Consider the following 26,080-nt stretch of genomic DNA (forward strand, 5'->3'; position numbering starts at 1 on the left):
TAGCATAAAGACAGGGCATCCATCCCATAATATGCATCCTTAACCACTGCAACTCAGGCTCTGAAATTTCACTGGGGCTTAAGAGCCATTTCTATCACCAAACTTAAATATATGATTTTGGGCATATTGCTTGAATGTATTAACCTCATCTATAAAGTCAGAATAATGACAGTAACCCCAGAAGGTTTCTGAGATGATTAAGTAACATAATCCATGTTAAACGCTCAGAACACAATGAGAGATACATTAGAGGTCACTTCAATTTCATAAAATATAATCAGTAAGAAATAACTAACTGATTCAATTTTTTTTTTTTTTGCTATTTACCCCCAGTCCAATTTTATTCCAGATAATACAATATCATTACTATGCTCTCTTTGTTCCTACTGCACAAATATTTTGTACAGTAAAATTTCCAATTCCAAATGTGGTGAGAGGTTCACCACCTGTTCTAGCTAGCATTCTGAAGCCATTCCAATTCATAAAACATACTGAGTATCTCCTTTGTGTAAAGTCCTGTTCGTTGTATTAGTTGGTACAAAGGAACCAAGGAGAAATAAGGAATTATCCTGCCCTCATATCATTTTAAGTATAATGGGCAATGACATGTATATACAAGCAGAAGATTCTTGGTAAAATATGATAAATGCTTTTAGACAACTACAGACAAAAAGGCAATCAGAGAACAAATAAGGAAAAGTTTATATACTATCCCTTAGATGGGATCATAAGGAAATTCTTTAGAAAAGAGGCAGAATTTAAGACGGGCCTTGAAGGGAAGACAGTACATGGCAGATGCTATGGCAATCCTAAGAACAGAGAACTTCATAAGCAAAAACAGGCTGATTTCCTCTTCCACCTATGATGGAGCAGCATATTTCAGGATAACCCTCCCATTAACCATAATAAAATGTGAATATTTAAAAATCTAACAAACAGCTATTTAAGATCACGATAGCAATTAAGAAAACAAGGACATGAGGGGCCAAGAGTCTAGAAATAAAGAAAATATAGGAAAGTGAATCCTGTATTTACCTCTGTTTCTTTGCCAATTTAGTTCTCCAAACATAGTGCCCAAACAAAGCAGTAGCCTCTGGCTTGCTGAAGTCTTACTGGTCTTGGGAGAAACAAATTGGAGTTCAGGGCTATCAAAGTTGCCAGGACATGAGAGACCAAGGACCAGGATAACAGGGAACCAGAGAGTAGTAAGAACAATCTGCAGGCAATTTCCTCTTGAGACATCTGATGGCTTTGAAGGAAACAAAATATTTCACCCCAAAATATTTAGGACTCTTATGTCAAAGACACTGACAATGCAGGGGAACGCTGCCTAAGCCTCTGTCTGCCTCCTAATGGCAGGACATCAATCCTTCCTTACTGGAGACAGCACTTGCTTATGGGCCCAGAGAAGGCACCAGCAGGCCCGAGAGGAATCTAGGAACAGATTCTACTATCTTTCCACATTTTCCCACCCTTTAAAGGACAAGAACTGCTCTCCTCTTTGTTTTGTAACTACACAGGATTCAAGGCTCTTAAAATATTTTTAAAGTAAGACCCCTAAGCCACTGCCTTGAGGGAGTTTTTTGTTTTTGTTTTTGTTTTGAGATAGGGTCTCACTGTGTCACCCGGACTGGAGTGAAGTGGAGTGATCATGGTTCACTGCAGCCTAAAGCTCCTGGACTCAAGCAATCTTCCCACGTAGCCTGGGACTACAGGTGCATGCCATCACACCTAATTTTTAATTTTTTTTTTTTTTTTTTTTATGAGGAAGGGGTCTTGCTATGTTGATCAGGCTGGTCTCAAACTCCTGACCTCAAGCCATCCTGCCACCTTGGTCTCCTATAATGCTGGGATTACAGGCATGAACCATCTTGCTTGGCCCAACAGTTTTTAACTGAGGCTTCTTCCAAGAGATGGGTACTGCAGGCGTTAAGAAATTTCCACTTGTTTATCTTTTGTTAATTTGACTTCTATTTCAGGAAAATGTCTCAACTAGTAACCTAAAAAAAGGAAAGAAAATAAATTATATTTTCTCTCCTACAACTCCTACTTATTATCAGGGCAAGATGCCTTGAACTCAATCAGAAGGCAGCTGTTAAGAGACTAAAAAGCTCATCAGTGATTTTGGCAATCTGAGCGTACTGCAGGATAAAAACTGTTGTTGAGGACCCATCTAGGAGCGGGTTATCTGGTAAATCATCTGAAGAGCTATGTCCTAAAAGTAAGGACAGACCAGGAATTACACAGCCCTCACAGCTGAATGATGTACAGGGCAACAATGAATTATGAGGACAAAAAATGTCAACAGTGCCAAGGTTGAGAGCCATTGATCCTGAGGAAATGGTCTGTATATCTTTCACATAGAACAGCTAAGTGAGTTTTCCTCCCAAGTGTATTGTTCACCTGCTGGGATAATCTTGACTAAGGCAATAAACTTTTAGGGCTTCATGTTTTTCACTGGTAAAATAAACAATTAATTCATTCTTTTTAACCAATAAAGTGGTTAAACTTGGTTAGTTTTAAAAATCTTTCCCTTCAGTAAAAGTCTGGTTTTATTTTGTGGTTGATTAAAAAGTAAGTATTATCTGGATAATTTTGATGATACAGGTAGGAAAAAGATTATAAATCCATTAACCATAATGCATCAGTTTGCATTGTGAGGGCCTTTTTGGCTTACTTGCAACTGGGGAGATCCATACTTGTGTTCAGAGGAAAAAAGGAATACTAAAGCTTTCTAATAAGAATCTTACAAGTGAAAGTATTAGGATTTATGTTAAAATCAGCAACAAAAGGGAACACTAAAAATAGACAAATGAATTACTGAGCATGAGGAACCACAAATGCAATTAAAGAAAATGTTATTTAACATCAAGGCTATAGCAGTTTAATGAGTAAGTAAAACTGTTCTGGGGTTACATGAATTGGGCATCATCTGAGGCCAATTAAAATTCTAAACAAAATATACACTCTACACACCTGTATATGGACATATTTTGTATATAGACATATTTTAAATTCTCGTAATAGTAATAAGAATGTCGTGTTTTTATTTTGACCTTAAATAACATTTTGGGGGTAAAATGGAATTTGGTGTTGGTTTGCAAATGCTAATAGTCTACAAATTTAAGATGATGACAGGAGGAGAAATGCAAAAGAACTTTTTTATAAAACTAAAAATAACATTTAGTAGTATAAAAATTTGCATAGACCCCTTTAATAGCACTGGCAGGCAAGTGACTGTCTAAATTCTGAGGACATCATCATTTTTGACTAAGAAGAATAAATTACACTACGAAAACTATAACTATTCTTTAAGCCAAAATGTACAGATGAGAACTATAATATACAAAAGAGTTTTTATCCAATCTGCCAGTCTGTGTCTTTTAATTAGGGCATTTAGCCACTTATGTTTCAGGTTAATATTGTTATGTGTGAATGTGATCCTGTCATTATGATGACAGCTGGTTATTTTGCCCATTAGTTGATGCAGTTTCTTCATAGCGTCGATGGTCTTTACAATTTGGTATGTTTTTGCAGTGGCTGGTACCAGTTTTTCCTTTCCATATTTAGTGCTTCCTTCAGGACCTCTTGTAATGCAGGCCCAGTGGTGACAAAATCTCTCAGCATTTGCTTGTTTGTAAAGGATGTTATTTTCTCCTTTGCTGATGAAGCTTAGTTTGGCTGGATAAGACATTCTGGGTTGAAAATTCTTTTCTTTAAGCATGTTGAATATTGGCCGCCACTTTCTTCTGGTTGTAGGGTTCCTGCAGAGAAAGCCACTGTTAGTCTGATGGTCTTCACTCTGTGGGAAACCCAATCTTCTCTCTGGCTGCCCTTAACGTTTTTTCCTTCATTTCAACTTTGGTAAATCTGATAATTATGTGTCTTGGGGTTGCTCTTCTTAAGGAGTATCTTTGTGGTGTTCTCTATATTTCCTGAATTTGAATGTTGGCCTGTCTTGCTAGGTTGTGGAAGTTCTCCTGGATGATATTCGGAAGTGTGTTTTCCAACTTGGTTTCATTCTCCCCGTCACTTTCAGCTACACCAACCAAAGGTAGGTTTGGTCTTTTCACACAGTCCCGTATTTCTTGGAGGCTTTGTTTGTTCCTTTTCATTCTTTTTGCTCCAATGTTGTCTTCATGCTTTATTTCATTAAGTTGATCTTCAATCTCTGATATCCTTTCTTCCGCTTGATCTATTCAGCTATTGATACTTGTGTAGGCTTCACGAAGTTCTCGTGCTGTGTTTTTCAGCTTCACCAGGTCATTTATGTTCTTCTCTAAACTGGTTATTTCAGTTAGCAATTCCTCTAACCTTTTTTCAAGGTTCTTAGCTTCCTTGCATTGGGTTAGAACATGTTCCTTTAGCTTGGAGGAGTTTGTTATTACCCACCTTCTGAAGCCTACTTCTGTCAATTTGTCAAGACCCACCGGCGTGCTGTATTCAGGAGACCCACTTCACATGCAAAGACACACAGAGGCTCAAAATTAAGGGATGGAGGAATATTTACTGAGCAAATGGAAAGAAAAAAAAAAAGAAAAAGAAAAAGCAAAGGTTGCAATCCTAGTCTCTGATAAAACAGACCTTAAACCAATAAGATCAAAAAAGACAAAGAAGAGCATTACATAATGGTAAAGGGATCAATGAAACAAAGAGAGCTAACTATCCTAAATATATATGCACCCAATACAGGAGCACCCAGATTCGTAAAGCAAGTTCTTAGAGACATACAAAGAGACTTAGACTCCCACACAATAATAGTGGGAGACTTCAACACACCACTGTCAATATTAGACAGATCAACGAGACAGAAAATTAACAAGAATATTCAGAACTTGAACTCAGCTCTGGACCAAGCAGACCTAACAGACATCTACAGAACTCTCCACCCCAAATCAACAGAATATACATTCTTCTCAGTACCACATCGCACTTCTTCTAAAATTGACCACATAATTGGAAATAAAACACTCTTCAGCAAATGCAAAAGAACAGAAAGCATAACAAACAGTCTCTCAGACCACAGTGCAATCAAATTAGAACTCAGGATTAAGAAATTCACTCAAAACCATAAAACTACATGGAAATTGAACAATCTGCTCCTGAATGACTACTGGATAAGTAGGTAGAAACAAGTAAGTTCTTCGAAACCAATAAGAACAAAAACACAAAGTACCAGAATCTCTGGAGCACAGATAAAGCCATGTTTAGAGGGGAAATTATAGCACTACATGCCCACAGGAGAAAGCAGGAAAGATCTAACATTGACACCCAAAAATCACAATTAAAAGAATTACAGTAGCAACAGCAAACAAATTCAAAAGCTAGTAGAAGTCAAGAAATAACTAAAATCAGAGTGGAACTGAAGAAGACAGAGACGTGAAAAACCCTTCAAAAAAATCAATGAATCTAGGAGCTGGTTTTTTGAAAAGATTAACAAAGTAGATAGACTACTAGCCAGACTAATAAAGAAGAAAAGAGAGAAGTACCAAATAGACACAATAAAAAAATGATAAGGAGGATATCACCACTGATCCCACAGAAATACAAACTATCATCAGAGAAAAATATAAATACCTCTATACAAATAAACTAGAAAATCTAGAATAAATGAAAAAATTCCTGGCCACATACACCCTCCCAAGACTAAACTAGGAAGAAGTCAAATCCCTGAATAAACCAATAACAAGTTCTGAAATTGGGCAGTAATTAATAGCCTACCAACCAAAAAAAGCCCAGGACCAGACGGATTCATAGCCGAATTCTACCGGGAGCTGGTACCATTCCTTCTGAAACTATTCCAAGAAACAGAAAAAGAAGGACTCCTTTCTAACGCATTTTATGATCATCCTAATACCAAAACCTGGGTAGAGATTTTGGTATCTACCAAATTTGTTTAAATAGGGAATTCTTTCCCCATTGTTTGTTTTTGTCAGGTTTGTCAAAGATCAGATGGTTGTCGATGTGTGGTGTTATTTCTAAGGCCTCTGATCTGTTCCATTGGTCTATATATCTGTTTTGGCACCAGTACCATGACAGAGACACAACAAAAAAAAGAAAATTTCAGGCCAATATCCCTGATGAACATCCATGCAAAAATCCTCAATAAAATACTAGCAAACCAAATCGAGCAGGACATCAAAAAGCTTATCCACCACAATCAAGTCAGCTTCATCCCTGGGATGCAAGGCTGGTTCAACATATGCAAATCAATAAACGTAATCCATCACATAAACAGAACCAATGACAAAACCACATAATTATCTCAAAAGATGCAGAAAAGGCCTTCGATATAATTCAACACCCCTTCATGATAAAAACACTCAATAAACTAGATATTGATGGAACATATCTCAAAATAATAAGAGCTACTTATGAAAAACCCACAGCCAAAATCATGCTGAATGGGCAAAAGCTGGAAGAACTCCCTTTGAAAACCAGCACAAGACAAGAATGCTCTTTCTCACAACTCCTATTAAACATAGTATTGGAAGTTCTGGCTAGGGCAATCAGGCAAGAAAAGAAATAAAGTGTATTCAAATTAGAAGAGAGGAAGTCAAATTGTCTCTGATTGCTGACAACATGATTGTATATTTAGAAAACCTCATCGTCTCAGCCCAAAATCTCCTTAAGCTGATAAGCAACTTCAGCAAAGTCTCAGGATACAAAATCAATGGGCAAAAATCACAAGCATTCCTATACACCAATAATACACAGACAGCCAAATCATGAATAAACTCCCATTCACAAATGCTACAAACAGAATAAAATACCTAGGAATACAACTTACAAGAGATGTGAAGGACCTCTTCAAGGAGAACTACAAACGACCGCTCAAGGAAATAAGAGAGGACACAAACAAATGAAAAAACATTCCATGCTCATGGATAGGAAGAATATCATGAAATTGGCCATACTGCCCAAAGTAATGTATAGATTCAATGCTATCCCCATCAAGCTACCATTGAATTTCTGCACAGAATTTTAAAAAAATACTTTAAATTTCATAAGGAGCCAAAAAAGAGCCTGTATAGCCAAGACAATCCTAAGCAAAAAGAACAAAGCTGCAGGCATCATGCTACCTGATCTCAAACTACACTACAAGGCTACAGTAACCAAAACAGCATGGTACTGGTACCAAAACAGAGATATAGACCAATGGAACAGAACGGAGGCCTCAGAAGTAACACCACACATCTACAACCATCTGATCTTTGACAAACCTGACAAAAACAAGCAATGGGGAAAGGATTCCCTATTTAATAAATGGGTTTTGGAAAACTGGCTAGCCATATGCAGAAAACTGAAACTGGACCCCTTCCTTACACTTTATACAAAAATTAACTCAAGATGGATTACTTAAATGTAAGACCTAAAACCATAAAATCTCTAGAAGAAAACCTAGGCAATACTATTTAGGACATAGGCATGGGCAAAGACTTCATGACTAAAACACCAAAAGCAATGGCAACAAAAGCCAAAATTGACAAATTGAATCTAATTATACTAATGAGCTTCTGCACAGTAAAAGAAACTATTATCAGAGTGAAGAGGCAACCTACAGAACAGGAGAAAATGTTTGCAATCTATCCATCTGACAAAGGGCTAATATCCAGACTCTACAAGGAACTTAAACAAATTTACAAGAAAAAAACAAACAAAGTGGGTGAAGGATATGGACAGACACTTCTCTAAAGAAGACATTTATGTGCCCAACAAACACATAAAAAAAAGCTCATCATCACTGGTCATTAGAAAAATGCAAATCAAAACCACAATGAGATACCATCTCATGCCAGTTAGAATGGCAATCATTAAAAAGTCAAGAAACAACAGATGCTGGAGAGGATGTAGAGAAATAGGAACACTTTTACACTGTTGGTGGGAGTGTAAATTAGTTCAACCATTGTGGAAGACAGTGTAGCAATTCCTCAAGGATCTAGAACCAGAAATACCATTTGACTCAGCAATCCCATTACTGGGTATATACCCAGAGGATTATAAATCATTCCACTATAAAGACACATGCAGATGTATGTTTATTTCAGCACTATTCACAGTAGCAAAGACTTGGAACCAACCTACATGTCCATCAATGATAGACTGGATAAAGAAAATGTGGCACATATATACCACGAAATAGTATGCAGCCATAAAAAATGATGAGTTCATGTCCTTTGCAGGAACATGGATGAAACTGGAAACCATCATTCTCAGCAAACACAGGAACAGAAAACCAAACATCACATGTTCTCACTCATAAGTGGGAGTTGAACAATGAGAACACATGGACACAGGGAGTGGAACATCACACACCGGGGCCTGTCATGGGGTGGGGGGACTAGGGGAGATACAGCATTAGGAGAAATACCTAATATAGATGATGGGTTGATGGGTCCAGCAAACCACCATGCACATGTATACCTATGTAACAAACCTGCATGTTCTGCTCATGTATCCCAGAACTTATAGTATAATAAATATATATATAGGTACAAAAGACATTACCATATCCATAGGTGGCAAGGCTTGACTTGAGAATAATTAAATCCATAATAATTTATAACTTGCACTAAGAAGTGTTTCTTGTGCAACACAAAGAATTGCATTGCTACAAATATATATCTAATAACAATGGCAAATTATTGTTAATTTTTTGTGGGAAACAATGTTTCCAGACAGTGTATTAGGCCTTATTTTTACTGTAATTCTTCTACGTTTAGATATGTTTATATATGTGGTATAAACATGCTATACAGGTGTTTAACCTAAAACAAATAGGCTATAACCGACATCCTAGATGTGCAACAAACTACCATCTAGAACAAATGCATATGGTATAGTCTGTTGTACATCATTTATACCATCTAGAACACTACAATGTTCATAAAACAATAAAATTGCCTAATGATACATTTCTCAGAATGTATCCATGTCATTAAGCAATGCATGACTGTATAAGAAATAGCTCTGGATTAAAATCCCAGTTTTGCTTTTAACCATCTGTAACTTTGGGCAAAGTATCCAACTCACAGGGTCTGTGAAAGGAGCGAAGTATGGAAGACACCTAATGCAGCGCCTAGAGTCTGTGTGTTCAGAACAAATGGCAATTCTCTTCCTTCTATTACGTATTCCATTCAACAAAGATTTGCTGAGTTCCTCTAGTGAATAAGGTGATGAATTTAATAAATAAGTCTGGAACTGGAAGGGGTGATTTGTAGAAAGAATGCCTTGGCTTATTCAAAAAATGAAAAACTTTTTCCTCGGTAGTATGTTCTCCCAAGAGAAGAGAAAAGACACTGTGTGAGGCATAGATCTCAATGGCTATTTAGAATTGCCAATCTGTCCCTCACAGTGGCTGCTGACAGCCCCCTGCCCCCCAATATCATTTAGTCATCACACTTAAGGCTCTTACCAGAGCCACACAAGCTCTGTCTCCTGGGGAGCTAGTGTCAGACCCGCTATATGGCCCCAAACTCATGAATACTGAGGCAGGGTCTGACTTTGACAATCGGTGGGCTGCTTAGACAACAGTCACTGGCAGTTGGAGAAGGTTCCGTCATACCCACCTGCATCTGAGCCCGCTACCCTATGACCTTGGCAGTTGAACATAGGTTTTGAATGTTCCTGGGTTCCTTCTCTCTCAGGTTTTTCTGAGTCTGGAGCACTTCAAATAACTGCAAACACTGTACCCTTCTGGAAGACTTACTACATGGTGTTGAGACAGTATCTATTCAAACTGCCTGCTATCAACAGAAGGGTAGTATGTTTGCTTTACCTTTCCTCAAAAAAGATGAATGGAATTTGGGACTGAGGCTTACCCAGTCATATATGGCTGTAGAAAAATGCTCAAAAACACTGGGCCCCAATCAGCCAACCTGCATGACAAAACATTTCTTTTAAGCAATATGGTGGCTACCAAACTGGCCAGGCAAAGTAATGGCCTATTTCAGGGTCACCATTCCTTTGCAAAGTGGTGCCCCATTTCAGTTGCTAAATCAATCCACCAATCATGGCCTAAAGTTTGAGCTGTATGTTTTTCTGTTTGTTTGTTTGATTGATTGGTTGATTTTTGAGACAGGGTCTTACTCTGTCACCCAGGCTGGAGTACAGTGGCTCGATCTCGGCTCACTACAGCCTCTGACTCCTCGGTTCAAGCAATTCTCCTGCCTCAGCCTCCCAGGTAGCTGGGACTAGAGGCACCCACCACCATGCCTGGCTAATTTTTGTATTTTTAGTAGAAACAGGGTTTTTTGCCTTGTTGGCCAGGCTGGTCTCAAACTCCTGAACTTAGGTGATCTGCTCATCTAGGCCTCTCAAAGTGCAAGGATTACAGACATGAGGCACTGTGCCCAGCCATACACACAGGAGATTAAATTCGTTTTGGAGCACACTTAAATTACTATAACAAAAGACTAACACTACTTTTAACTAACGCCATTATGGTTTAAGCAGAAAACTTGAGATTTCTCTCATAGTTCTCTCATTGCTCAAAAGGTCACAACCTGACCTACCTCATTGGTCATTTGTCATTTGTTATTTCCTTCATTTAGAGGAATCCTGACATTCTCTTTCTTGCCCACTGATTTTAAATTCTTCCATCTTCTGGAATGAAGCAGTCCATATATACAGAGACAGATTCATAGAACGCATCTGGACAGGTAGGATTTACTATTAAACTATACAATTCCTTCTAGCAACAGTCAGGACCCCTTGAGGCATCTGGTTTACCGCATGCCCAGATCCCAGTAAGATCATCCAGGCAGCACTATGCTCAACTACTTTTTTTCAGATTACTTTCTGTGTTTGATAACAGCTGACTCCAAAGGACATATCTACTCCGTTATCTATAGAAAGTACCCCTACTGACATTCAAAAGAAAGCTCCTCCAAAGCAAAGTATTTGATTGTAACTACTCACAGGTAGGCATCCAGGCCTCTTCAGAAACACTGGCATGATGATAGACGATGTCAGAAAATAACAACTGGCTTCCTGCTCCAGGCCTACCACCGGCCCTAAAGAGAAGCCCAAGGATTTAGGGCACAGGGCACCACCCTTTTCCTACTTCTCTATTCTCAGCAGCTGGTAAGGGCCTAACAGGAGGTACCTTATAAGGGGTTAAAGTCAGGTTAGAGAGTAGATGAATCTCTTACCACAGTCCCAGCAAGAATAGCTCTGCTAAGCACAAGATATAGAATCAAGTTTTTAAGCATTCAAATTAAATATTACCTTCCATACCCTCGATATAAGGCAGACAAAGTGTATATAATAAAAATTCATTACCTCATTCCTTAAGTAAGCAGTACATCTGAGAATTATGGATGGTACCTATTGTATCATTCATTCATATTTTCAATAGCTATGCACTGGATTTCTTTTCTATGCCAGTCTCTATAAATACAGCTGTTAAGAAGACAAGAACCATGCCCTCATGGAGTTTATATTCCCATGTGGGAGACACACAATAGTGGAACAAATTCACAAATGAAATTATAAAGAAATTTCAAGTAGTGATAAGATAAGGGAGAATAAGAGAAGAGAGAATGAACAGCAGATGAAATATTTTCACATTGGCCAGGAAAACTGATGAAGGGGGCAAAGGGTGATGATGATGGGAAAGGGTGACTGATGTAAATAAGACTGATAGGAGAATCTGAAAAAAAATCGAGGGTGGTGACTGGGTACTCTTCCTGCTCACTTGAGCAATAAAACCCCATGATTCTAAAACGCTGCCAAATTGTACTTTGCTGGAAGACATTTCTCTTGGAGTACAAGTGGCATAATAGCAAACTGAACTTAAAAAATAATGAGTTGGTTAAATATGAGAGAAACAGATGAATGGCTACTAGACTTTCTTGTTTGGGAATCATTCTAAAAGCATAAAGATATATTTAAATGATGGTTTGCTATGTGAATAAAAAACTATTTTTTAAAAATCTGGAAAAAGAGGTTCCAAAGGTCCTGGGCTGGGAGCATTTGAGGACCAGCAAGAAGGCATAATGGGCTGGGAAGTAGTAAGTGAGGGAAGCGGGGTAGGAAAGGGGCTGGATAGGAAGCAGGGGCCAAATCACAGAGGGCCCTGAGGACAATGGCAAGAACTTTAACTTGGTTCCAAGTATGATGGGGAATCCCTGCAAGATTTGAGCAGAGTAGTGATTGCCTTTGATTTATATTTTCAGAAGTTCATTCTGTTGCTGTATGGGCAGCAGACGGCAGGGGGCAGGAAGGGAAGCTGGACACCAGCTAGGGGTGACAGTGGCAGTCCAGGCAAGAGCTCATGATAGCTTGGACTCAGTTGGTGATAACAATGGTGATAAGATGTGATCAGATTCAGAGTGTGTTTCTGTGGACACTAATTATAGTTTTCATGTATTACACGCTCAGAGTCACCCCTTTACTGCATTATGTAATGTAAGAGGTCACACACAACACCTATGATGGATAGCATAGGAGGCTCACTTTACAGATGAGGACTCCAAAGCCTAAACACTTGCTTCCTGAGCTCCCAGACCCTCTCTGCCCAGCAGGACTCGCAGTTCTTCCCAGAACAGGGGAAGCTCATCCTCACCAAGGGAATGACTTCAGACGGCTATCTCAACCCTACGCTGCTTTCTGTCTCCCTAGACAAGAGAGTGTATCAGGGCTCAGAACCGGGTCAGGCGTGCACCAGAACCTTCTTTTTCACCATTACCTCCCAAAATGGGTAATGATAACCACCATGAACAGAATGGGGGACTTCCTACTTAGTAAAAACAGCACGTTGTCTCTACCTCTTAAACTTGGAGGACTGCTCTTATAATAATCAACATTTAGCATATAGATGAAATTTCACCCAATCAAATCACAAGGTCTAATCACTTCTGACTTATTATCGTATCCTTCTTGACTGTTTTACAGAGGTTTGTGTGCTTTCCTGTACTTGTTGCATTTGCCATGTGTTTGCCTTCTTGCTGGTCACCAAAACCGTTATTATCAGTGAATCACTAATTCATGATTTAAGCAATACTGTCCCCACCCTCATAATTTCGAGCCTTACAGTTCTTGGGGAATTAAAAAAATTAAAATTTTATTCACATAGGATTTTGATGCCTTCAAAGGAAAAACACCATTTCCTTAAATAATTAATAAAGAACCATGTGGTATAAGAGCTTCAGGGAGATTTCAGGTTCATCCTGCATAGTGGCTGTCAGCCCTGAGCGCACTCTAGAAACATATGGGGAGTCCCCTCCCTGCATCAGACCATTTGCATCAGAATCTCTGCAGGTGGGATCTGGGCAGCCATAACTTTTAAACTCCCCAGGTGATCCCAACATGCGGTCAGGGTGGAGATCACTGAGCTCAACCAAGTTCCCCTCCAGAAGCCTCCTGCTCACCATTTTCAAGTGAAAGAAAATGAGCCCCAGAGGAGGGAAGTGACTTGCCAACGGAAAAGCCAATTTGAGAGAGAGCCACAACTGAAACCCGAGTTTCCTAACTGCTGGTTCAATTTGCATTCAGCATCCCCCAGACACAGGAGTGTAAGGGAGGAGGTGGAGTTGCACCATCTGTAATCGTGATGATTCTGTCTCTGACGCTTCATTTCTCCTGATTCGCCACCTTTGGTGTCTTGCCTCAGCTGCCAAAATAGTGTAGCTTGGAGCAAAGTAATGCTAAAGAGCTGTGACAGGACCCCACAGCAACAGCACTGCCAACATCCGACAGATGTCTTTTCTCCTTCAAAGGAGCACCATGCTCCTGAGTGAGCAAACATCTGAAGACTTCACCATACAGGCTATTATAAAAGAAACGATAACTGCCTTTGACTAATCCCATACTTTGGAACTGGAACTAAGGAAGTATTCATGGATATGCGCTCAGGTTTAGCTACATGTGAATGTTTACTGCAGCACTCTTCATGTAAGAGAAAAGTGGAAACATCACAGAAACATCTTGGAAGAACCAAGGAAATTTCAAAATGTACGATTAAATTTTTAACAGCTACGAAAACACACCGGCAATATATTACCCATTTGATAAAAGTAAATGTAATGAAAAAATATTAGAGTATGGATGGTTCTAACTCTTTTTAAAAGTTCTATATTTTCAAATGTTTCTATATAGCATATGTATTTCATTTAAAATAAGAAAAAGGTTTTATAATACATAAAGCTGCAGGACAGTAAACACATGCACAGAATTGTATTTGGTTACAAACCTTTTTGACACTCTATGTCCTTTTGCTTATTACCAGTATGGCTTTTTCCCCTTCGACCACGAACAGAAACCAGGCACCCGTTTCATGCCACATGCTACAAGATGAATAAACATTTGTAATGGGAGAGTCAAATTAGAACTTCTCCCACTTTATGAGTCAAATGCCAACAAAAAGTATTTAATGGCATAGAATATTTTTATGAAATTAAAGATGAACATATTAACAGTCCATCTTTTCAGTTTCCAGGTTATGTAGCAATAGGTACTGAGCAGTTTCTGTGTGCCAGAGACTGCTCTAGGCTTGGGGAACTTAACTGTGGACCAAAAATATTGTCTAAATGCCCCACTCTTGTGGAGTTTACTGAGAAGAACAAAGATCACCTGGTAACCATCAAGCAGTCCATCCCGAGACAAAACTCCTTATCTAAGGAATTCAGAAGTAATTAGACTCCTCTATTATGTAAAGCCAGCATCTGGTTCCAGGTTTCCTTCCAAATATTTCTAAGTAACTAGAATTTCTATACATCTACAGAATGCATGCATATAGAAACTCATTGTGCAACCCTTGCTGACATCAAGGCACCAAAATGTCTACAAATGTAATCATTTTTTAAATTATACTTTCAGTTCTAGGCTACATGTGCACAACATGCAGGTTTGTTACATATGTATACATGTGCCATGTTGGTGTGCTGCACCCATTAACTTGTCATTTACATTAGGTATATCTCCTAATGCTATCTTTCCCCCCTCTCCCAACCCCCCGACACACCCGGGTGTGTGATGTTCCCCACCCTGTGTCCAAGTGTTCTCATTGTTTAATTCCCACCTATGAGTGAGAACATGCGGTGTTTGGTTTTCTGTCCTTGCGATAGTTTGCTCAGAATGATGGTTTCCAGCTTCATCCATGTCCCTATAAAGGACATGAACTCATTCTTTTTATGGCTGCATAATATTCGATGGTGTTTATGTGCCACATTTTCTTAATCCAGTCTGTCACTGATGGACATTTGGGTTGGCTCCAAGTCTTTGCTATTGTGAATAGTGCCGCAACATTTGTCAGGACCTACATGGCTAATATGGACCAAATTACCCTTCAGCTCCCACTTTAAGGTCCACGAATACCCCAAAGGAAAAATCCACTGTGGTGTGCTCAGCCCTCCTGCTGAGGCGCCCCTCTGCACTCTTCTGCTGCTTATGCAGCGTACTTTCCATCTAATAAGACTTTTTTTTCAAACCTGTACTTTTGTCAGTAAATTCTTCTTACTCCCCACAAGTCTACCACTTTCTGATGCCAGGGCTCTGACACCTCACCTGGCCCTTACATTGTGGTGGGAGGAGACAATAAACATGTTAACAGTGGGTAACATGCAGCAGGGGTGTGCTGGGGACCAGCAGGAGGAGGCTGCCACTAGTTCAGAGAAGAGGAGCCTGGGAGTGCCTTCCTAACAAGATCTCATTAATAGAGAGAACTGAAGAGGCAGCCAGCTCTGTGGATTTCTGGGAGAAAGAACATTCCATGCATCTTCCTGATAAATGAAGGGGAAAACATCTGTCCTCATCCACTATTCTTTGCGTCATTTGGAGTTACATTTCTGATGTGGGTTTCATCAGTGCATGGCTACAGAATAGTCCAGATGAATATCTGCTGTAGGTAGTGGGGAACAGAAAAGAGAAAAAGGGGGAAAAGGCATTTGTATGCCGCCTGACAATCCCTCCAAAAAGCCTCCAATCTTTGCGTTTTCAATAGTGTGTAAGTGGACTCTGCCCATAAAAAGCCATTTATAATAGAGATTCCAGATGGAAACGGTTAAGAAACAACATTTCCTGATAATCCTTCTTACCTAATATATATACTCATATCTGTCTGACTAGAAAAGACATGAACAAATACATTTAATACAGAATTATTTCTATAATATTTTTAAAAATCTCTATTATGAAATAAATGTTCACAAGTTGAATATGAAAATGCCTAACATGCCAATGCATAAGCTTAAATTCTCTAACAAACGATGCTTACTTTTACTGAAAATGTTTTTCTAAATACCGCTATATATTATGGAGTGACCGAAATAAAAAAGTGAAGACTCTTACAGAAAGCAATTTATAACTACAAATGTGAAATGTTAAAATAAATTTACTTTTCCTCTTTTATTATAGAAAACTGAGACCTAGATCTAACCATGGTCATTAATATTTTGGCTTCGATTATACAAAGCACATTTATCCTACCATACATTAAACTGCCAAGCGATCAATACCTCAAAGTTTAAAATAAGAGTAAAGGTCATATTATACCTGTAGACAAGGTTTCTATTTAATAGAACCACTGTAAATTGAAACTTAGTAGAAGAATTACACAGCACAACGCTGCCTTGTTTCTCTGGGTTTTACATTACCACCAAAATCCCCAAGAACTAAGATAATCTGCATAGGATTTGAATTTCAATTTAAATGTAGCATCTGTCAAATTACATTATCAAATACACAACACCAACATCACTGCAATCTCTCAGCAACAAGTAAAATGCTCCTTACAGTATATATGAGATGAAATATTTCTTCTAGGGATACACTGAAGACTTTCAGGGTTATCAAAATAGTAAATTCTTTACATGCTATGCTTAATGTCCAGAAATGAAACAATAATGGTTAAGCAACAATAATGGCTAACTTTTCAAAAGTTGAGACTGGTTTTCTAAACAAATTAACTTCATATCAGAGGCACAATCACTGTTTTCTGAAAACTAGAAGAATAAGCTATAAATAAGAAGCTCCAGGTTTTTTCTGGATCTTTCCAGATTTCATGGTTATAAAATTACTTCCTTTTTGAGAAGCCAGGAGATTTTTAAGAGAGCCACTAGGAGAGATGATGATTGAATTCTTATTAAAGGATTAGAAGACAGAAGGTAAGATTCCTTCCCAATCCTCTAGATATGTATTTCCATGACCTAAAATGTATAAACAAGTCATACAGTTTCTCGCCCGGGTCATCTTAAGCTACACCGCCAAGAATGTTATTTAACACTTTGATGAATTATGGCTTTTAATAACAGAGTCTAGAATTCCTGGCTATTGGAATTTCTGCTAGTAGACAGACAGGTGAAGAGTTACAGTTTAGTGCAAAATAAATAAATACACATACACACACATGCATACTAAGTGAGAAGGTGAGATTATCTTGGCATGGAAGATCAAGACCAAGCATAAATGATAGCCAGACTGTATATATCTTAAGAGAAAAATGAAGTGGGAACTGAGGTTCTTAAAAAATATGTTTCTTAAATACCTAAATGATAGAGAATCACATACTCCCAATGCTTGGGAAGGCCCTTAAAGCTGTCACCCACTGGAAGTCCATCCATAAATCCTGGGATCAGCAATTCCACAATGTTCCCATTCAGTTTCAAGCTGAATGCCACAGAAAGCTCACCCTTTCAAGGAAACCTCTTACATCTCTAAACACTTCTATTCTTATGAATTTGCTTTTCCTTTGCTGAACCAAGTCTGTTTTCCATAACTTCCCCTCACTACCCAAAGTTTGGCTCCATAAAGGTGGAGTCCCAAACACTGTGACCTTGGGGTTGAGGTGGGAAACATAAATGAGCACGGCAGGCGAAGAGCCAGATGGTAAAAAGTGATGGAGACTTGGACCAACTGGAGGGCACATGGGAACAGCCAGCCACCGCTCAGCTCCAGCTACTCTTTCCATGGGGGAATGCAGGCCCCAGTTACCGGGTTTTCTGATCAAGAAGCCAGAAATTGGGAATTTTACTAGAAGTATTCTAAGGTTTAAATACATAAAGAATATATTTTAGAGTTGAAATACCTCTTAGAGATCAACTAAAGAAAACCGAGGGTGAAAACAGAAAAAGTGACTGACTCAAAATCAAATGGTGAATCAGAGGGAGGTCCGGAAGAGAAGAGGCCCAAACATAAGGTCCCATTCTCCCATTACATAACAGAGATGCATTTCTGCAAGTCAACAATGCATCTGTTAACATACTCTGAAACAGGAAATCAGCCTTAGATCGCTTCCTGTATCTATGATTAAGTAATCACTGCCCACATCTAGACTTCAGAATACCCTTTCAAGCTGAGAGGGTATACAGAGCTGTAGCTCTAAGCACAGACCAGCAGACAGACCGCCTGGGTTGCAAGCCAAGATCTACCACTTACTGCTTGCATGACCAAGTTATACAATTTGCCTCAGTTTCCTCATCCATCAAATGGAGACAGTAAGGGTAACTATTTCACAATGTTGTTGTGAGAATCAAATTTATATACATATAAAGTGCTTAGAACATGCCTGGTACAGAGTAAGCACTATTTGGTCAATGCTATTATTACCGAGCATGCTAAAAAAAAAAAGAGAGCTAATCTTATCATTTAAAGGAAAATGTAAAGCAAAAGTACACACAAATATTCTAGAAAAATGAGTCCTGAAGAAAAAAAAACAACTTTTTTAAATTAAAGCAGCTAGGTGCTTTACAGAGTTGAAGACATAGGTAGACTTCAGCAATCAAAGTAATGGCCATAAAGGTAGCGTGAATCCATACACTGAACTCTGAACACCCATCTACGGAGGAAGAGCCTCAGTAGATCTACTACATTTTGCCTCCAACCTTGGAGAAGTCTAGAATACATAGATATACTCCATCCTAGGCTCCTCCTTTCCAAGAGTCGAGCATGTTCTCCAGAGTTACTGCAACCATTGCCTCCCTTCCTCCATCTCCAAGTTGCTCTTAGGAACCTAGTCTCACAAAAGTTCTTCCTAGACAGCTAGATGTTTAATTTCCCATTGACTATGTACTAGCAATAGACAAACAGAAAGATATCAAACACACACTTTAAAAAAGAAAAAAAAAAACACACACACCATTTCCTCATCGCCACTCAGTCACAAACAGCCTGCATACACAGACTACCATTTTTATCACACATGCCCTTGCTACAATGAAATTTCAATTTAAGCCAAAAGAAAGTACAAATGCAATAGGAGAATCTTAAATGTTCATCAATCAGAGGGAGCTGGAACACCCTGTTTCAATTCACTGAGCCACAAAAAAATTGGCACCACTGCTCTGGCCTCTTCAGTATGAAAGGGTAAATAAGGAGTTCTTTCCCAAGGCTGCCAGGAACTCAGCAAGCCTCAAAGGTATGATGATCCAGTCTGTAGCTCCTGCATGTCATTGTGTGTCACTGAGTCCAATGCTTAGAATGGTTAACTTTTTTTTACTGCTTTGTGCCAGCCACAGATGTAAGCACTGTACATGCATTAATCCATCTAATTCACATAACAAGCAACCGAGGTAGATGATGTTATCCTCCACTTCACAGATGAGGAAACCCAAGACCTGAGAGGCTAACTTGCACAAAGATACACAGTGAGAAAGTAGTGCCACCAGGACACAAATCCAAGTGGTTGGTTGGTTCTAGAGGCTACACTCCTAATTAATCAGTGCCCTAAACTGCCTCTAGAAATTTCTGATATCTTCAATTTCCTTAGGGTACACTGAAAGAAGCTTCACAGGCAGGCATCAGACCAGCTTTGAGGAAGTAATTTGGGTCTCACAGATTTTGCCTATACATGAAAGTTCACTTCTGGGGCTTTTACTAGTTGGAAGATGCATTTCTCTATAGCTTTTTGCTATGGCCTTCTTGGTGCTCTTGCACTAAAGATATAGCCTTACGTCCCTTAATAGGGGACATATAAATCTCTGGTCCATAGACTTTTAAAAAAAAAGTGAGAGAAGCAGATTTTCTCTATTAATCACTCTCTCTCTTCCCTAGGATAAAAGTGTATGAGTTGAAAGTCTGGAAAAGAATAAATAATGGTGGGCATAAGGGGAAAGGGAATAAAATGAAAAGCAGAAAAAAAGAATTGAGTATATTAAAAAGCAATAATTAGTCATCAGAGAAATGAAAATTTAAAACAAAATGAAGATACCACTTCACATCCACCTGAATAGACAAAATAAAAAAGATAGTAACAAATGTTGATGAGGCTGTGGAGAAACTGGAACCCTCAAACACTGCTGGTGGGAATGCGAAATGATGCAGTTGCTTTGGAAAACAGTCTAGAAGGTCCTCAAATGATTAAATTATAGAGTTGCCATATGACTCAGAAGTTCTACTCCTAGATATATAAACAAGATAAATGTCCACACAAAAATTTGTACATGAATGTTCATAGCACTATTTTTGTAACAATCAAAAAGTAGAAACAACGTAATTTTCCATCGGTTGATGAACAGATACACAAAATGTGATATATCCATACAATGAAATATTATTTGGCAATAAAAAGGGTTTAAGTACTGACGCATGCTACAACCTTAATGAACCTTAGGAAGATTATGCTAAATCAAAGGGGCCAATCACAGAAGTCCACATATTACATGATTCCATTTATATGAAAGGTACAAAAGAGGCATTTAAATACATAAAGACAGAATGTAGATTAGCCTAGGGCTCGGAGTTGGGGAATAATGGGGAGTGACTAAGGAGTTGGGGAATAATGGGGAATTGGGGAATAATGTGGAAGTACAAGGGTTTCTTACTAGAACTAGATAGTGATGATGGCTGCACAACTCAGTCAATACACTAAAAGCCATTGAAATATATACTTTAAATGAGTGAACTGCATAGTATGTTTATATTTCAATAAAGCTGTTATACTGGGGAGGAAAGTGACTTGTTATAAAGCAAAACTACTGGTCTATCCCAGAAGAAGCGGTGTCTTTTTGAATGAGAAGTCATAGTTACGTAAATGGCAGAAAATCAAAATTATTTAAGCAGGAAAAGAAAAAAACAGAAAACGTATATGAAAAGGAGAAAACAATTTCTATTTAATTGAATTTCTAGATATGCAAATGCACAGATGTTAAACGATAGGTTGCATGACACTAAATAAACAGTAAATAAACATAAACAGACCTTCTCCTCACCTGAAATCTATCAGTTCCAAAAATAAAGGATCTACAGCAAAGGTGTCAGATATATCATCAGCTTTTGCATTTTTTAAAACTTTTTGAAAACTGAATTTAAAAATTCAAATATAAAGATTCTCTGGTATTGTACACCAAGTTCACAAAATAAAAATATTTGATTAGCACCTAAAATGTGCAGTTTCTCAAAGTGAATTTAGAAATCTGACCTCAAATGTAACTAGAAAAAGTAAAGCTTTCAAGATCTGGACTACATGGAAGACACTGACATCCAGACCAGTGCTGGCGGTGTTTGAGATTTAGGCAGAAGAATTTCAGAGTATAGTCAAGGGTTTGCCATGCTACCCTGTCACGTATCTGCTCCTGATGACACTCTAGCAGAAATCAATGCTAGCCTCTGACTAAAGTGAACACAGTCTCCTAATGTGGCAAAATGTCAGAAGATAATTTGGAGTTTCCTGGCTATTGGCGGATATAGCATGAATACATTTTTGGAAACAGAACAATTAGATAATAGACAATTTCCAATTTGTTTTGCCTTTAATGTTCAAACTACAGTATTACTAAACCTTCTACTCCCACTGTCTTAATCAAGCATCATTTGTGTGGGAAATCTGCTTAGTGCTTTCTTTAAAAATAAGCAAGCCATTAATTGATCCAATGTGTTGGCAGTTTTAGAGAACCTTTTTAGACAGGAACAAATGATGCCTCTTACTTTATGTTCAAAGTTGAGTTTAAGATTTCATGCACATGCACAGAGAAACAATTAAAGAATCTCACAGTCAGCTAACAATCTCCTTGGAGTTCAAACAACAACAACAAAGCCTCCTTCACCCCTCCTCCATTGAGGTTTTAAATATTAAGTAACATGTTTATCTAAAGATACTTTACATGACTTAAAGTGCTTTCCACAGTCCTTAACATCCTTGAATATCAAAGTTTCAGTAGTGCTCTTATGACTCAAGGTTAGAGTACAATCTTTTCCCTTAGAAAACTGTCGAGTTCAAGAAAATATATCGAGTGTTCTTAAAATGCTGTATTGTAACTTTTCTAAGTAACTGCCTCTCCTCTTCATTAATCAACACACCGCATTTTTCTGGCCTGTGTTTTAGAAGGGTGGAACATTTCTCCTCCCCACCTGTTTGTGTTAAGGTTGACAAAGTTCCCTGACTAAAACAGCTGGTGTTGATTACTGGAGGCAAACCAATTGAATATTCCACTAATAGGTGACATGAGCTCTCGGAATGGAAACTTGTCCCCAAAGAGAACACCCCTGCAAATGTAGCCAGAGCTTGGTGTTCCATTTCAGCAGCGTAACTATTCAAATCCGGTTTTTAAAGAAAATAATGTTTTGATTAGGAGACTCCACTCAGAAAATGCATCTGTCATTTTTCTCCCCTCCTTCCGGGCACTGGATGCCACAGTCTTGGCCCAGAAACCCCTCTGGGGAAGGAGGGCCCACTTCTCAGGCACACAAATACAAGTAGCAAGCCCTGACATAAGGAGGCTAGCCTGCTAAAACTAGTGGCTTATGGACTTACGTTAACAAGCCTGGGGATGGCTTTTTTGGGGGGAGGGTGTTCTTACCACCAGTGAAACATTGCTTATGTCAGGCATATGCGGTATTGAGTTTTGGGACAGTAATGCATTTCTAGTCCTGGTACCTGCGATCATTAACAAAAAGCTTATTCTCTCTAGTCTTAAATCCCTTCATTCTAGCCAGAAAGAAAACCTTCAGCATATTTAACCTCCCAATCAGGCAAAGGATAATGCAATAATTAGAAAAGTAATTATAACTTTAGGGCCATCCCACTCTTCTTGGCTTGTTGAGGATTGTTGTTATTTACCACCGTGGCCACCTGTCAGTTTCTCTGGATGACAGCCTGGCAGAGCATAGTACTTTTAATATGATTAATGAAGTGCGTAAACCCAGAAGGGGATACTCTCCCACGAAGAGATGAAACCTCAAGAGCAAGTTGGCGGTGGTGAGCTGCCAGCAGGTAACCCTACTCCTCTCTTGCTATACAGGGACGCCTGCATCAGGGTATACCTGATGCACAGACCCAAGAGCGGTGCTGTGTTATCAGATCTGCTTGTTCCAAACAGGTGCTGGGCCGGTCACTAACCTAGAACAGTATCGGAGCCCTGCCCTCCCAACCCCACCTTCCAGGGCCCCCTCGGAAAAGTTAGCCCGCCACGTTGAACCCTTGTCCAAGTGGCGCTATGCCAAGCTCTCTGGCAACCTCTCCCCTCCCCAATACAGTTCATCTTCTCCTCTTTGTAAGCCCCCCAAGTGCCGCGGAGCAAAACTTAATCGGTCCAGGGAACCTAGACACGGTTTCCGCGCCGCACGGACTTCCCAGAAGGAGCCTGGAGGCAGACGCTGGATCCCTCTAGGCACCTCCGTCCCCGCCGGCTCCCCTCCCCCGCGCCAGCTGGGCCACTCACCCGCGTGGGGCATGGTGATGGTCTCGTTGGTGTTGGAGCCCACGTTGAAGATGACCACGGCGGAGGCGTTCTGCAGGAACGCGTTCCGGATCTTATCCCTGTATGTGCAGTTGCCCTTGGGGATGAGGGCTATCCAGTTCTTGCCGTGAGTCGGGGCGGGGAACTTGGTGTTGGGGTCGCAGGCCAGGCGGTCGTGGGCCGAGCTGGCCATGACCACCTCCCCGCGGGCGTCCAGCTTCGGCGAGTGCTCCCCATAGCGCCCGCACTCCGTCTTCTCCGTGTGCAGCTCCGCGCCGCCGCCGCCCGCCGCCCCGGCCCCGGGGTCCGGCGTGGGCTCCGCGTAGGTGATGTTCACGAAGGCGGTGTACCATTCCTCCTTCTCGGCCACTGTAAAGTCCAGGCAGAGCAGATGCACGAAACAAAAGGAAAGCAGCCATGTTGAGAGAGCCAGACTGCAGCACGCTTGGATGAGAGACATTGCCATCTTTATCCGCCGGGGCCCCCTCCCCGCCCCCGCGCCCTCCCTCCGCCCCGTCCCTCCTCCCCAGCCCCGGCCAACCCCGGGCCGGCCGCCTCTCCTCCTGCTGCTGCTCACTCCCGGGCCCGAGGGGCCGCGGCCGGGACGCGCAGCCGCTGCGGGGACCGGATTCCGGGCGAGCGGATGGCGCTGGCCCCTTCCCCTCTCAGCCGTAGCGCGGCGGTTGCATTTTGCTTCTTGGGGCCCCGGGGGGCGCGGGAACACAGGGCCCGCGGGGCTTGCAGAGGAGTCCTGCTGCCGAGCGTCCTGCTCCTTCGCCCGGCTTCGCTTTCTCTCATAAGGGTGGCCGGGGGCCCAGGAACTTGCAGGAATGCGGGGGCAGTCACGGTTGCTCGTAGTCTGGGGTGCTGCGGTGCGGGGTGCTGCCGAGGGTGTCCTGGCCGCCGCCACTGAGCGCGGAGGCGCGCGGATCCGGCTGCAGCCGCGAGAGCCGCTGCTGCCGTGCGCCGGTTCCCTGGGGCTGTGGGCGCTGCGCTCCTGGCCTCGCCGGTGGCTGCGCCTGGGCACACACTTGCCGCGGGCGGGGCGGGCTCGGGGAGCGAGCGGGCAGAGCGGAGTACGCGGTCCGTGTGTGTGTGTGTCTGTGTGTGTGTGTGTGTGTGTATAATGTGTGCGTGCAAGGAGGAGCTTAGTGTGATGTCAAAGCCCCTGGGATTCTCTTGCCATGTTCCCTTGGTCTCTATGGGCAGCAGCGACCCCTGCCGGGTCTCAAATTCAAACTCTATCGGCGAATTGATCCAGGTGAGGGTAAAGGGGAAGCGACTCCTGGACCTATAAGTACAGGAATAACTTCCTGAGCGTTATATTTAGCAAATGTATGTGCGTCTCGTAAATGACCCTCCCGTTTGCTGGAAGTACTGCCGTGAGCTCCCTAATTACCTATCATAAGGCCAAAGTGTAAGGTGGTTTGGTATCGAGGTCCTTCCAACGCTACTTCTGGAATACCTAGGGCAGTGGCTGTCAAACCTTTAGTTTTAAAGCTCAGACTGATGGGTCCTGCCACAAAGCTTCTGGTTCAGTAGATCTCGGGTAGGGCCCCAAAATATGCTTTCCAACAAGTTCCCAGGTGATGCTGATGCTGCTGGTCTAACAACCACTCTGTTAAGATGGGTATAACAATGGGCTTCCTACTGCTCACCTGGAAGCAAACATGCAACATTTGTTTTCTTACAGAATAGGTGTTTTCTCACTCTATAAGAAGAAAAACTAGGTGAGACATTTCTGGACTGTTTATTCTGATTATCATGACTGGGAACGGGGGACTCGCAGCACCAACAGGCAAGGGAGGTTTGTTTGGGTTATTGTTTATAGTGTGCTCTCCAACTATGCATTGAGATTACAATAGTGAGAGGACAGTACAGTGCCCCTGGTGTAGTGTTCTTAAAACTGTGGTACAGCACAATTCCTTACCAATTAGACGTTTGGGTGGTGGATATCCTTTCCCTTGGCTTGAGATGCCTGCCAGATAGTCTCTAAAAATATTTGTGTGATGGTTCTCTATCATTCACATTTGTTTCCCACCTGATGCTCTTTCAGAGAACCCAGGATTTAAATTTTAAAAATGAAAGTCTGCCTTTTCCCCAGGACTTTAATATGTTTACAGCTCTTCGTTAATGAATGTCCACCAGTACAACTTCTCTTTTTCCGGCAGCAGTACAAACAGCTGGTGGCTGTTAAGGGAGGGCAAAGAGCCTCAGCTATACCCAAATTAGAAGCAGGCACAAGAACTACTTAGAAGAATTTGTCTCTATGGCATTCGATGTGCTGAATTTGTATGTGTTCCTAGCTTATTCACTTTAGAAAATAGGCTTCTAGGCAATTGGGACAGTGCTTTTTATAGCGCTTACTGCCAAGGAGGCAAGAGTGGAGACACCTGGCTGCTGGTTACTGAACCACCAGAGATCTGAGGGAGGAGTCCACTGTTAGAAACCCCCGGCTAGGTTCTGAG

At 40.7% G+C, this 26,080-nt stretch overlaps 1 protein-coding gene across 1 annotated transcript in view; it reads right to left on the bottom strand.

The window, feature by feature from the left end:
- RNF150 (ring finger protein 150) overlaps nucleotides 1-24,709 on the bottom strand; it is a 281,038-nt gene extending 256,329 nt beyond the window's left edge. The window contains exon 1 of the mRNA XM_002804206.4: nucleotides 23,595-24,709. Coding sequence (XP_002804252.1) covers nucleotides 23,595-24,078 — 484 coding nt within the window. The 5' untranslated portion in view covers nucleotides 24,079-24,709. The remainder of the gene's footprint in view (nucleotides 1-23,594) is intronic.
- Between the last annotated feature and the right edge of the window lie 1,371 nt (nucleotides 24,710-26,080).

This window comes from Macaca mulatta, chromosome 5 (genome assembly GCF_049350105.2).
Source record: "Macaca mulatta isolate MMU2019108-1 chromosome 5, T2T-MMU8v2.0, whole genome shotgun sequence".
NCBI classification, from domain to species: Eukaryota; Metazoa; Chordata; class Mammalia; order Primates; family Cercopithecidae; genus Macaca; species Macaca mulatta.